Raw genomic sequence first — 14083 nt, 5'->3', positions numbered from 1 at the left:
ACTCTTGTAGATTTTGGTTGTAGAATAATAGTCTGAAGAATAATCATGGTTTCACGGTTATCACGATTATTATGCATTTATTAAATTCAAATCGTTATTAGTTTAGAAAATCATAGTAAAACTGCTTATATTTGAAAGTGTTGTTTATTGCTGCTCAGTAACCAAATACAGCACAAAATAATAATACAAAACAATCAATAATCATTTCTCTCTTTGGATTTAAAAATAAATGAAAATGTTTTTGATTTAAAAATGAGTGATCATTTTACAATGAAAATAAATGACAGAACAATGAATAAAATATAAGAATAAGAATAAATAAATAGTATTTGTCCAATGTTAATTTTATATATTAGCTAAGAATTTAAATGAACTTGTTATTATCTGCTTTCACACATGCATTCATTGTAATCATTTGTAATAATTCGTCTAATGTATATTTTGTTCACAGTGCACTAAAAGCCACGCATAACTCTCACCACTACAGCGTGAGATCATTTCTACTGTGTGCACCTGGAGGTCTGCTTGCATTGATTGCTTGCATTGACCGCTTGATTTGAACAACATGCTGCAATAGTTAATCCAGTGTCCAATCGGTATAAGCTCGGAACTTTAAACTAGCACACATAACTTTGTTTAGTTGCAGCAGTTTCGTTCCGCGCACCAGAAATGTGGCGTTGAGAACCCTTTACGATTATTTAACCGTAATGAATTAAAGCGCGGTTAATAGTAAAACCGTTTAATCATTGCATCCCTATATTAACATTATCAGTGCATTTTACAAAAGGGCTTTTCTACAAAAATATCCAAATGTTTTTGGCTGCCCATGCCACTCGCTTAATGTCACTTGACTTGCTCTCTGTGCAGCCTTCAACTGCAGCTTGTGCTGTATTGAACAGACGCGTGTCACTTCATAACTAAAGCGGCCTATAGCTGTAGTTTTTTCGACTGTAGCTTTTTTCGACTGAACTAAATTTATTTTTGATGTTTTAGTCACACTATTTGGATGGCTGGAACAAATTGCCTCAGGGGCCGGGTTCGGCCCACAGACCCCCCTAATTGAGAAGCCCTGCTGTTGACCTTCGCAAAAAAGATTGAATAAAAAGTCTAATAATATTGACTTTAAAACGGTTTAAAAATAAAAAAATAAAAACGTTTATTCTAGACAAAATAAAACAAATAAAACTTTCTACAGGAGAAAAAATATTATCGGAAATACTGTGAAAAATTCCTTGCTTTGTTAAGCATCATTTGGGAAATATTTGTAAAAGAAAAAGAAGTGTACACGAGGGCGAATAATTCTTCAACTGTATACATTATTAGTTCTCCCTTTAAATCGAATGCAACGTCCAAATTGGCCCTTCTTGTTCTTCTGAAATAAGACCCTTGAGATTTGTGAATGAAATACGAAGAGCTTGTTCTCCTTTGTAGTTCTCATTCCTTCTCCTCATCTTGTTTTTTTTCCACACACAGACTCTCCTGAATGACTTGGACAGGAGTACGGGCCGCTACAGAGATGAGGTGAACCTCAAGACGGCCATCATGTCCTTCATCAACGCCGTCCTCAGTCAAGGAGCAGGGGAGGTAAGCGCTACTTTCCCCCCACACATCTGCCTCTCATTACATTCAAATCATCCAAGAGTTTTTCTTTGACTTCCAATATTTTGTGCACAGACCAGTTTGGAGTTCAGAATTCATTTGCGGTATGAGTTTCTAATGCTGGGCATCCAACCAGTGATTGATAAATTACGGTCCCATGAAAACTCCACGTTAGATCGGTAAGTGCTGTATTTCGAGACACTGCAGGCCTCAAGTGCTTGGCTGAGTTTAACGTGTGCTCTTTCATTACTCGTCAGGCATTTGGACTTCTTTGAGATGCTACGAAATGAAGATGAATTAGCTCTCGCTAAGCGGTTTGAAAACGTACGATTGGGGTTTAAATGGGTTTGTAAATACAGCTACTTTGTTTTGGGAGTCGTTTCATGTTTGTTTGTTTGTTTGTTTGGTTGGTTGGTTCAGGTTCATGTAGATACTAAAAGTGCCACTCAGATGTTCGAGCTCATCCGGAAGAGGATAAACCACACAGACGCCTTCCCGCACTTTATATCCGTCTTACAGCACTGTCTTCATATGCCTTGTGAGTGATGCCACTTCCCCTGATTTATTATTGTAAACCAGTTTTTGTTTTTATTTAAACGAATAAAAAATATAGATTAAATAAATTCTAAATAATTTTACAAATAAAAACACATCAAAAATATATTTTTTAATATAATAAAGTAAAATAAATGTATTAAAATAATTGTATAATTTTTTAATAATTATAACTTTATTGAATTAATTAATTACGAATAAATGATATATTATATAAATATTAATTTTATTTAATTTAATAATTATTATTATTTTTAGTATCTTATAATTTTATAACTTATAATATTATATTATGTAATTTATTATTTATTTTTAAATTATTTATTTATTTATTGGCTTATTTATTTATTTTTATGTGTTTATTTATTGCCGTATTTGTTTATTGGCTTATTGATTTATTGGCTTATTTATTCATTGATTTATTAGCTTACTGTTTTATTCTCTTATTGATTTATTGGCTTATTTTTTTATTGGCTTATTTAATTATTTATTTATTTTTATTTATTTTGTTGGCTTTATTCATTGGTTTATTGGATTTATTTATTTTGTATTTATTTATTGGCTTATTTATTTTTAGGCTTATTTATTTATTTGCTTATTTATTTATTGGCTTATTTATTTATTTATTTATTTATTATCTTATTTATTTAATGGCTTACTTATTTATTTATTTATCAGCTTATTTATTTATTTAATGGCTTATTTATTTATTTATTAGCTTATTTGTTTATTGAATGGCTTATTTATTTATTTATCAGCTTATTTATTTATTTAATGGCTTACTTGTTTATTTATTTATTTATTAGCTTATTAATTTATTTAATGGCTTGCTTATTTATTTTTTTATTTTTTTATTTTTTTATTTATTGGCTTATTGATTTATTGGCTTATTTCCTGTTTTGACAAATTAAAGCTTTTGTTTAAAAAGGATGCGTTGATGACATCAACACAATTTTTCATCTTTGCTTTTTTGCTTTTTAGACAAGAAAACTGGGAACACTGTGCAGTACTGGGTTCTCCTAGACAGAATTGTCCAGCAGATCATCCTGCAGAACGACAAGGGGCTCGACCCAGATGTGGCACCGCTGGAGAACTTTGATGTCAAAAACGTGGTGCGAATGTGAGTAAACAATACTCCCAACAATCAGCACTGGTCACCATAATGGTTAACTAAAGTCAATCATATCTGCTCACTATATTATTTGCAACACATCTTCACCGCTGATTCTGACATTCAAGACAAAGTCCTAATTGCTGAAATCATTACTGAAGTCATTTACTGTAAATAGCATATTCCAAATAAGAAATTCAATCTTAGATGAGCTGTCCCACAAATAATATTTCTTATGCTCAAATAATATTAAAAAGCTATAGTTTTAGGGTGAACAAATGAATATTTATTTTAAATCTGGAGCTCTTATTGGGTGCTGAAGTCATTTGGTGACTTTGCCAGTAAGTGTAAGCTCCTTTACCCAGCTCTTTTTTTTAAATTAAGCCCTTTTACCAAGTAGAGGAGTATTGTGGTCACACTTTATTTTGATGATTTGTGATTTTAAGTTACATTGCATCTACATGCCAAATAATTCTCATTAGATTATAGGTTGACTGTTTGAGGTTAGGGTTAGTGTAAGTTGACATGTACTTGCAAAGTTCCTATAGTCAGTTAAATGTCTGTTGAAGGAGCATGTCATGGCATTTTCATCCACTTATCTGGGGCTGGGTCATGGGGACACCAGTCCTAGAAGAGAACTCCAGACATCCCTCTTCTCAGACACTTCCTTTGGGGGGATCCCAAGGCGTTCCCGGGCCAGCCGGGGCATAGTCTCTTCAGCATGTCCTGGGGCTTTCCCGAGGCCTCCTCTTGGTGGGATGTGCCTGGAACACCTCCCTAGGTAGGCGTCATGGAGGCATCCGAATCAGATGCCCGAGCCACCTTAGCTGACTTCTCTCTATGTAGAGGAACAGCGGCTCTACTCCGAGCTCCTTACCCTGGACCATCTATAAGGGTTTGCCCTGCCACCCTGCGAAGGAAGTTCATTTCGGCCGTTTGTATCTGAGATCTTGTCCTTTTAGTCTTGACCCAGAGCTCATGACCATAGGTGAAAGTAGGTACCTAGATTCACCGGTAAATCGAGAGTTTTGCCTTTCGGCTCAGCTCCTTCTTACCACAACGGACCGGTACATCAACCGCATTACTGCTGCCGCTGCACCAATCTCCTTGTCAATCTCACGCAAAACAAAACCCCAAGATACTTGAACTCCTCCACCTGGGGTAAGGACTTTTCTCCAACCTGGAGATGCCAAAACCACCTTTTTCTTGTGGAGCACCATGGCCTCGGACTTGGAGGTGCTCATTCTCATGAAGGAGCATATCAACATGTATTAAGCAGACAGTCTACTATTCTTTAACTTGACCATCAAAATAAAGTGTTACCCATATTGTTTGTTCTATTCAAATAATTCACTATTGTTTTTCTAAAGTCTTTGATTGTACACTGGTGTCCTCATTTCTTCTCATTCATTAATACGCAGAGTTTTTAATGCTCTCCAAAACTGTGTCATTTAATAAATTTAGTGATTTCAGTCATTTATGTCAGAAAAATATAATCCCAGAATCCGTAATCCAGACCCATTTTTGAGCAAGCAGCTCATCAGACTGCATCTAATCACAATTTTAGACAAGTGCCAGACTATTGAAGTGTGACGTCAAAAATATATTGATATAGTCCTAGATTTTCTGTAGTAATGTTGATTAATTAGTATTTTGCTGAGTGTGTTTTTGTTCCGGTTCATTGGTGGGTTAAAGCCTGTTCTGGGAGAAGGTAAATATTCAACTAAAACGGCCAGTTGGTGCCAGAGACTTGGTGTCATAATTAGATTAGATTAGATTAGATTCAACTTTATTGTCATTACACTTGTAAAAGTACAAGGCAATGAAATGCAGTTTACTGTAGGTCTAAACAGCAGTGCAATAGCAGCATGTGCAGGATATAGGTATAAGTTATAAAGTGCAATTATAGAAAAACTATGGGTAATATTTACAGATGGATGTACTATGAACCTTATTTACAGGTTGCATTAACTATGAACAGAGATTCACAATAGGTGAATATATGTACAGGTTGCTATTAATAATCAGAAATATGCAGATATGTATGAACATAGCTACACATATATATGTACAGTGGGTGTGTACAATTCAAAATGAATCAGTTCAATGTAGTGCGATGAATATGTGGATTTTTTTAATGTGCAGATATTAAATAGTGCAGTGATTATTGGGAGTATAAGTTATGAGGAGAGTGTAGGGGTGTTTAAGGGGGCAAAAGAGTCAGTGTGGGGGGCAGAGTTCAAAAGAGAGACAGTTCTGGGGAGTCGTTTGTTGAATCATCTAGTGAATTGATTCATTGAAAATGGCTGATTCATTTAGAAATGAATCATCTCAGAAATATAAAAGACAACCACCCATACAGGGATATTTTTTATCTTTTTACAACATAAAGTTTAGAGTCATTCTAACTGTACTCTAATTGGCTTTATCACACCTTCAGTGCTTTTGGACTCCTAACATGTGCTGAGTGAGTGACAAACTCAATAAGGTCAGCTCAAATATTGTTAAAACAACCATTATGGCAATATAGTAAACTGCAAATTTCCCAAACCCCCATGACACTGTAGATTTGGGTATTATACAGATATAAACTTAGACCCTTCTAGAATATGATTGGACTTGGCAATCATAAAAATATGTGTACGCACTGGAAAGTTGCTTGCTTATAGTAGGACAAAAGTTAAAATAAACACATCTTTGTGTCATCTTCCTGCATGGGATTAATTAGAAGTGAGACACAACTTCATGCTAGTTCAAACAAGTTAAAGACTGAGAGACGGTCTGGGACAGTTTCAGTCAAATAAAAACAAATATGCAGAATGCATATGGAAAACATTTAGTGGTTTGATCAAATGTTGCAGAGCTGAAGTTTGACTCTCATTTAAGGCCTTTCTGATCGCTTAACGTTTCGCACCGCGACTCCTTGGTTTCCTTCAGGTCCTGCCCGACTAATATGAAGTCATCTTTGTGCTATTATATGAATTATGTCATATTATTTAAGTTATGCCAAGCTTTGTGGTTTAGGGTCATATTTAAAATGATAGTTCAACCAGAAATGAAAATTATGATCTTTTACTCTCCCTCATGTCATTCCAAAACTGCAAGGCTTACATTACTTACTTATGTGCAACACACAATTGCTTTTGTGTTCTGCGGAAAAAAACAAAGACATGCCAGTTTATAAAAGAAAAACAAAAAATAAAACTGGTCTGCATGAGATTGATTAAATGATATTTTGATGTTTTTGGTATATTGACTGCTCTACATCTGCCATTAGCCGGGTTTCCATTTATTTATTTATTTATTTATTTATTTTAAGATTTATTTTTGTCCTTTTTGCCTTTATTAGATATGACATAATGAGACAGGAAGTGAAGTTGGAGAGAGAGAGAGAGAGAGAGAGAGAGAGGGTTGGGAAATGTTCTCGAGCTGGGATTCGAACTCGGGACACCCTGACGTGCTATTGCACCATATGTTGGCACACTAACCACTACTCTATTGTGCCAACGCTGGATTTCCATCTTAATGTGAAGTGAATCTTTTCAAAGTTTGCAAAAAAAGGGAAAAAAAATCCCAAATGCAAAGTGGGTGTGTTTCCATCAAGTTGTTAAAGCGGATGACTGTAGTATTGGTTATCTAGTAATCAACATTAAACAAGACGAGCGTAATGGAGGATAGTCTGCAAATGCGTTTTTCCATTAGTCCCATAAACCCATTTTCACAAAACCACCTCAAGTGAGCGTAAAGACTTTTTTAGCAAACTAAGCTATAACTATAGTATAGTTAAATAATTCAATTAAATAATTTATAAAGTATATAAAGTATCATTTAATGTTGCGTTCACAACAGATGCGGATGAAGCATCAAGCTTGAGGGATTTACATGCTAAGTCAATGCAAAGACTCGAATAGACATCCTGTGGTGCGATACGAACGAATGATGCAGCGCAAAATAACGCAATCCGCTCAAATCAGGTGCAAGTTGAGCGTTTTGCACATTTGACGTGTAGATCGCTGAACTTTAGTGGACATTCGCACCGCGTTAACCAGTCAGGAACTTGCTCTTGTAGGGGAGTGATTATGACTTAGTGCCTGTTGCTGTTGTCTGAGGGGGAAATCCTCTTGCAGACATCAGACAACAGTTCATCAAACTGGACTGGGCTCAGTCTGAAGCACAGCTGAAAGCCTCCATGATCTAGGTACAGTTTCTGGAGGATTTGATGAACTCACAGAGCTGGGTGCACCTCTGAAAGGATCTAGTGTACTCAGGCATGCCGAAGGAATATACACTGTTTTTCAGCCCTCCTAAAGCACATAAAGCACAACTATTATTTCAATAAAATCCATGTTAGCCATTTAGCAATAAAGCAAGAGTCACCGGGCACCCATGAAGTGAATCCGTGTCTATTATGAAGTGAATTTGATGTGCAAATAAAGCCAATTTGACACACGAATGAAGATGATGAATTTTCACGTCTATTTATGTGCCAATAGCATGATTTATTCATGCCTTCTGCTTATGGTGTGAACAGCGCATAAAACTACACTTTTTTTTATTCAAAATTGTGCATTAACATGGTGATGGGAATGGAAACAGTTATCTATAAATTAATATGATATTAAAACTGCCAGTAGGTGGCAGTAAGTCAACACGTTACTAAGTAATTCACTGAATAATTAATTTACCACTGATTCTTCTAGAAATTAAGCAGTTAACTGTTTATGAATGAATCATTAATCATCGACTCGCTAATCGTCTGCTCTGGCTTTGTTTGAAACTAAATTTCTATTGGTGAAACAGAAAAATATGTCTAAATATTTTACTTGCTCAATATTACCTTAAAATGCTGTATAAAATCATCATCACATTCGCGATTGGGCTCGAATGTTGATATTGGTGAAAATGGCACTTGAGTTGCCATAATATTACTGAAGTCAATCTAATTTTTCAAATGTAAAAACAAACCCTTATGCAGGGATATTTTTGCTTTCATATCTTCAATTATTAAGTTATTTTTGCTGTACTTTAGTTGGCTTCATTACACAACCAGTGGCTTTTGAAATAAAGGAATAAAGCTTGCACATTTTAAAAACAATTCTGCTATTATCATTGACTATAAATATCATGCATTTCAAGTTTGTAATGATATGAAAGAGAATAAATAATGACGATGACAGAATTTAGACTATTAGTAACACTTTACAATATGGTTGTATTTGTTATTGATAATGTATTTACTAGCATAAACAATGAACAATACTTTAACAAAAGATGGATAATAATGTATTCATTAAAGTTAGTTCATGGAAATAAATTTGTTGAAGTTGGATTGTAATAGCACATTAGTAAATGTTAAGTAAATGTTGCACGAGTGTTCCTTATTAGTTCATGTTAGTAAATCTATTGTGTGAATGATCTCTTTAACCATTCCTAATAGTCTAACACTGCTCTCTTGTTCGATTCTACAGGCTGGTCAATGAGAACGAGGTGAAACAATGGAAAGAGCAAGCGGAAAAAATGAGGAAAGGTACAGTACATGACCTCTCTACGACCCCAATATTGATTAAAGCGACTGATTCCCTTCAGAAGGCCTTGAATGTGTTTGCATGTGCCTTCATCAGCATGGGAATCAGCGATGACATTGCTGATGTTGTCAAATATTAATGCGCTTGTGCATTTTTTTGACACACACTTTCTTCTTTGTTTTCTCTGGCTTGAATCGTAGAACATAATGAACTTCAGCAGAAGCTGGAAAAGAAAGAAAGGGAGTGTGATGCTAAAGCCCAAGAGAAGGAAGAAATGATGCAAACGCTCAATAAGATGAAAGAGAAGCTGGAAAAGGAAAGCAGTGAACATAAGCTTGTTAAGCAGCAAGTGGCTGACCTTTCTGCCCGGCTACATGAGATGAGTAATGTATGTTAAATACGCAGATCCGCACACACTGCCTCTTCCAAAACCCACTGAACTGTATTTTAAGGCAAAGTCTAAATAAATGGAGCCAAATAAGTCCCTGAATTGGAAGGAGAAATAGTTTCTTGATAACAAAAAATCTTTATAACTGTTTAAATGGTAAATGCTGAATCTGTGAGGATTAAACTAGACCAGGGGTGCCCAAACTTTTTCGTATGAAGGGCCAAAAACCAAACTTGATTGAGGCTTGTGGGTCGAAGTTAAACATACTAAACTAAACTATATTACATTAAAGTTGCCATGGTAATTTCCTAATTTAATAATATTTAAATAAAAATAAATTATATATATATAATAAATATATATATATATATATATATATATATATATATATATATATATATATATATATATATATATATATATATATATATATATATATATATAATTATTTATTTTATTTTTGTCATGATTACAGTAAATAATAATAAAGTGATATTTAAAGGCTTAACTAGGTTAATTAGGTTAACTAGACAGGTTAGGGTATTTAGGCAAGTTATTGTATAACTATGATTCATTCAATGGATTATCAGGGAAAAAATAGCCGAAAGGGGCTAATAATTTTGACCCTAAAAGGGTTTTAAAAAATTAAAAAACAGCTTTTATTCTAGCCGAAATAAAACTTTATCCAGAAGAAAAAATATTATCAGTCATACTGTGAAAATTTCCTTGCTCTGTTAAACATCGTTCGGGAAATATTTAAAAAAAAGAAAAAAAATTAAAAGGGTTGCTAATAATTTTAATTTCAACTGTATGTATATATATATATATATATATATATATATATATATATATATATATATATATATATATATATATATATATATATATATATATATATATATATATATATATATATATATAGTACTTCTAACAGTAAAACCATAAACGATCTCATTTATAGCACGATGGAGTTCAATTCTGAATGCTCTAGTCAAGCTGCACCTACCCTTGCCTTGATTTGCTCGTCGGTGTCTTGTGCAAGTCCTCTGTCTGTCGAGTGACAGGATTTACATTTTTTTAAAATCTGATTAATTCATAACATTTAATTTCAGTTAGCTTTTTTTCAGCTCAACAAATAAAAGGTTTTGTTAAATTAGAAATGACTAATTTACTGAAGGCATTTATCTCAACCTCTTCTCTCAGATGGAGTGGCGGGCTAAATCAAAGGTTATCATGGGCCTACTTTGGGCATCTCTGAGCTAAAGTAGATCTTCTTAAACCAACGAACCACATAAAACATATTTGCTTAAAAATTGTGAGAAAAAGTTGATCTCTAATTACATTTGTATATATTATATTATATTATATTATATTATATTATATTATATTATATTATATTATATTATATTATATTATATCTATATATATCTTAACACTTTTTTACTAATATATGTGGGTGTGTAGATACACACACATTTAAAAATTTAGCAACTTTTTTAATAACACTTAACAAAATGTAACTGTGTTTAATGAAAAAAATTTTTTTTATTTGTTTTATCTTCTTGATATGGCTATTTTTCTGTGTCAATTTCAAATATTTACTGTATAATTAACATTTCACTTGGCTTCTTTCTTGGAACAACAAATGCACGTCTTACATTTTGCCCAGAAACTCCAGTACTTTAGTTGCACAATTTCATGATTCCCATTTCCACATTTCCAGAATATTCTGGGCTTCTTCAGATAATACTATCATGTCCAACATGATTATTTTGAACTCCAAAAAAATTGCAGTTGTCCTTATTTGTTTACATAAAAGATTATTGTATCTGGATCCTGTAATGCCTGAAAATGCAGCGTCAACAGCTCACTGGGGTTTGGAATGGATCTATATGTGGTTTTCATTGTTTTGAATCATATCCACAACACGTTTGCTCCATATTTCTACTGTGTTATTTTTTTCAGAGGACAAATATCCCTGGTGGCCCTCCCCTCGCCCCTCTGGGTCCTGGTCTTCCACCTCCTCCTCCACCTCCGGGTCAGGCTGGTCTTCCTCCTCCACCTCCTCCAGGAGGAGCACCACCACCACCTCCGCCTCCCCCCGGTGGACCTCCTCCTCCTCCAGGCCTGCTTGGCTTCGGTGCTCCTCCTCCTCCTGGAGGTCTCTTGGGCTCCACACTGAAGAAGAAGAACATCCCGCAACCATCCAACCCGCTCAAGTCTTTTAACTGGACCAAACTCAGTGAAGTGCGTAAAAAAAGTTTAGACCTAAAGATCTTTTCATAGCAGGTCTGAATTATAAACCTTTCAGCTGATGAAAGCAATCTATAAAAAAAAAGAAAAAAAAATAAAGAAAGAAAATTGTTTATATCCATAGACCTTAGCAACAACTAAAGTAATCATTCAATTTATCTTAAAAATTAGTGACAGATATATTGTATGAATATTTAGCAGTGCATGTGTGTATTAGATATAGATTAGACATGCTTTTGAAGTCTTAAAATTGTTGTCAAATTGATTTAGCTTCGAAATTTTCATTGGTTTACATTGGTTGGCATTGATGGCTACAATTTATTTTAGTCATTAAAATGTCATCCAGAAAATCTAAAAGCAAAACCTTTAAATTCAGATAAAGTCAAAGAAAGAAAATAAGAAAGAAAGACATTTTGGGGAAGAAGATCCATCCGTCCATTCAGGGCTTTACATTAACACCCGTTTTCCTTTTAAGTTTTCTGAAAAGGGTTCAACAACGTGCATGGCCCAATATTCGTGCAAATGTGATATTAGAATCGAGAAACAACACGACTGACAAAAGTAACTGTTCGCACGAGCAAAAGAATGCTGAATACAGAATGAGAGCATGATCACTCGCGCTAACAGCTGATGTGATACTTGCGACTGTTAAAAATATCTATCAATCTTCATTCTAGTAGTATATAATTATATTTATTTATTATGTTTATATTACACTAGTTCTATATTATATATAATTGTTCCTCTTTTGAATGTAGTTTCATTAAAGTTATTTCTACTGTATCATCAATGTTTTAATTCATTATTGTATTTAAATATATTTATTTTTTTAATATTCATTACATTTTATTTTCATTTTAGCTGTCATTAAGGATGTGATAGTCATGTAAGATGTATTCATAGATTATTAATTTCTGATCTCTGTCTGACAGAATAAGCTGGAAGGGACAGTGTGGCTGGATCTGGACGACGTCAGAGTCTTCAAACAATTAGATCTGGAGGATATTGAGAAAACATTCTCTGCTTATCAGCGACAGCAGGTATAACTAACTCATCTACAGTGTATGAAAAGGAAATAAGGAGAATGTTTCTTTAATGTATGCATTCTGTGAGTATACTGCATTGTCTAAAGCTCTGCTCATTAATTTCTGTCGCTCCTCCTGTATTCTGCGTCTGTAGTTTTTGCCTGATGTTTACACCTAACCTCTTAATCTAACTAACGCTTTCCTGCTCCCTGCTTACCATAAAGGACTTTCTGTTCAATAACTTTAGACAGGTAAGTGTTGTGTGCTCCCGTCTCTTTAGTTTGGCCAGGATACTCTAGTATAGCTTGTTTTCATGTTTTCAGATGGCACTTTCTGAAGCCAAAGTACCATATTCATTCATTCATTTATTCATTTATTCATTCATTCATTTCCTTCGCCACAGTGGAATGAACCAGCAACTATTCCAGCATATGTTTTACACAGCGGATGTCCTTCCAGGTGCAACCCATTGCTAGGAAACACCTGTATACTATCACATTCACACACGCATACACCACGGCCAATTTAGTTAATTTAATTCATCTATAGCGCATGTCTTTGGACTGTTGGGGAAAGGGGAGAACCTGGAGGAAACCCACGTGAACATGGGGAAACATGCAAACTCTACACAGAAGTGCCAACAGACCCAGCCGGGACTTGAACCAGAGACTTTCTTGCTGTGAGGCGACAGCGCTAATCACTGGGCCATCGTGCCGCCCATCAAAGTACCATATAAATGGTTGAATCTTCCGAATAAAAGTTCTGGTGATGTTTACAAAAATCAGTTGAACAAATATTACAATATGCACAAAAATCAGTTCTTATTATTTTGTTGACTATTTTACAGTACTCTTTCATACTGCATTACAATAAAATAGATATTTTTTGAAATGTAAAACTAAATGAAGATAAAAAAATAGAGCTGGGCATAGATTGATTGCATCCAAAATAAAAGTTTGTTTTGACTTAGTATATGTGTGTGTATTATACATATTTATTATGCATACACAGTATGTGATACACAGCTGTACATTAGGCCTGTGTGATTAATCGAAATCAAATTGCAATCGTGATTTGAAACAATATGCAATATGAAATATATGTATTATATAATTTTATAATTTTAAGACTGCCGTCTTTGTGTGACAGTCTTTCTATGCAATTGAGTGAGCACACTATTTTTCTGCCCAATCAGAATTGCGCGACTGAACTATACGGAAAGCCCGCAATAAAACAAACAAACAGGAAAGCTCGGACAATGATGACGTCTGCCGCTTCAGAAGCATTAATCAACTAATTCATATAGATGAAAAACATCATGTCGGTAATATGGGAATATTTTGGCTTCAAAGTCACTCACACAGAATAAAAACAGGTACTTTGTAAGAGCTGTTGCACAATCGTTGCCACATCACGAGGAAATGCGACAACCAGGATCTAAAAAAGCACCCCAGGAAGGTGTGGTATGAGGATTCTTGCTAAAAAGTCAACTAAAAGTATTGCCAGCATACCTGCCAACACTCCAGTTATTCCCGGGAGTCTCCCGTATTTTATATACGGGAGACTCCCCATCTCCTGCCTATCTCCCATATATTGTTCTGTCTCCTGGAAAACTCCTGGAATTCCA

General features: G+C 34.4%; 1 protein-coding gene across 10 annotated transcripts in view; it reads left to right on the top strand.

Moving 5' to 3' along the window:
- daam1a (dishevelled associated activator of morphogenesis 1a) overlaps positions 1-14083 on the top strand; it is a 133070-nt gene that overhangs the window by 94704 nt on the left and 24283 nt on the right. For 5 of the 10 annotated variants that reach the window (XM_087290164.1, XM_087290162.1, XM_087290167.1 and 2 more), the window contains 10 exons: positions 1474-1584; positions 1675-1778; positions 1857-1923; positions 2020-2137; positions 3136-3274; positions 8734-8792; positions 8991-9178; positions 11144-11425; positions 12364-12471; positions 12681-12707. In XM_087290164.1, the coding sequence (XP_087146290.1) occupies positions 1474-1584; positions 1675-1778; positions 1857-1923; positions 2020-2137; positions 3136-3274; positions 8734-8792; positions 8991-9178; positions 11144-11425; positions 12364-12471; positions 12681-12707 (1203 nt within the window). The remainder of the gene's footprint in view (positions 1-1473; positions 1585-1674; positions 1779-1856; positions 1924-2019; positions 2138-3135; positions 3275-8733; positions 8793-8990; positions 9179-11143; positions 11426-12363; positions 12472-12680; positions 12708-14083) is intronic. The other 5 variants (XM_087290168.1, XM_087290163.1, XM_087290171.1 and 2 more) reach the window with 1 other exon arrangement.

Source organism: Danio rerio, chromosome 17 (genome assembly GCF_052040795.2).
Source record: "Danio rerio strain M-AB ecotype USA chromosome 17, GRCz13ab, whole genome shotgun sequence".
In the NCBI taxonomy this organism is placed as follows: Eukaryota; Metazoa; Chordata; class Actinopteri; order Cypriniformes; family Danionidae; genus Danio; species Danio rerio.
Note: the sequence above shows the minus strand (reverse complement) of the source record. Positions and strands in the feature narration are given on the sequence as shown.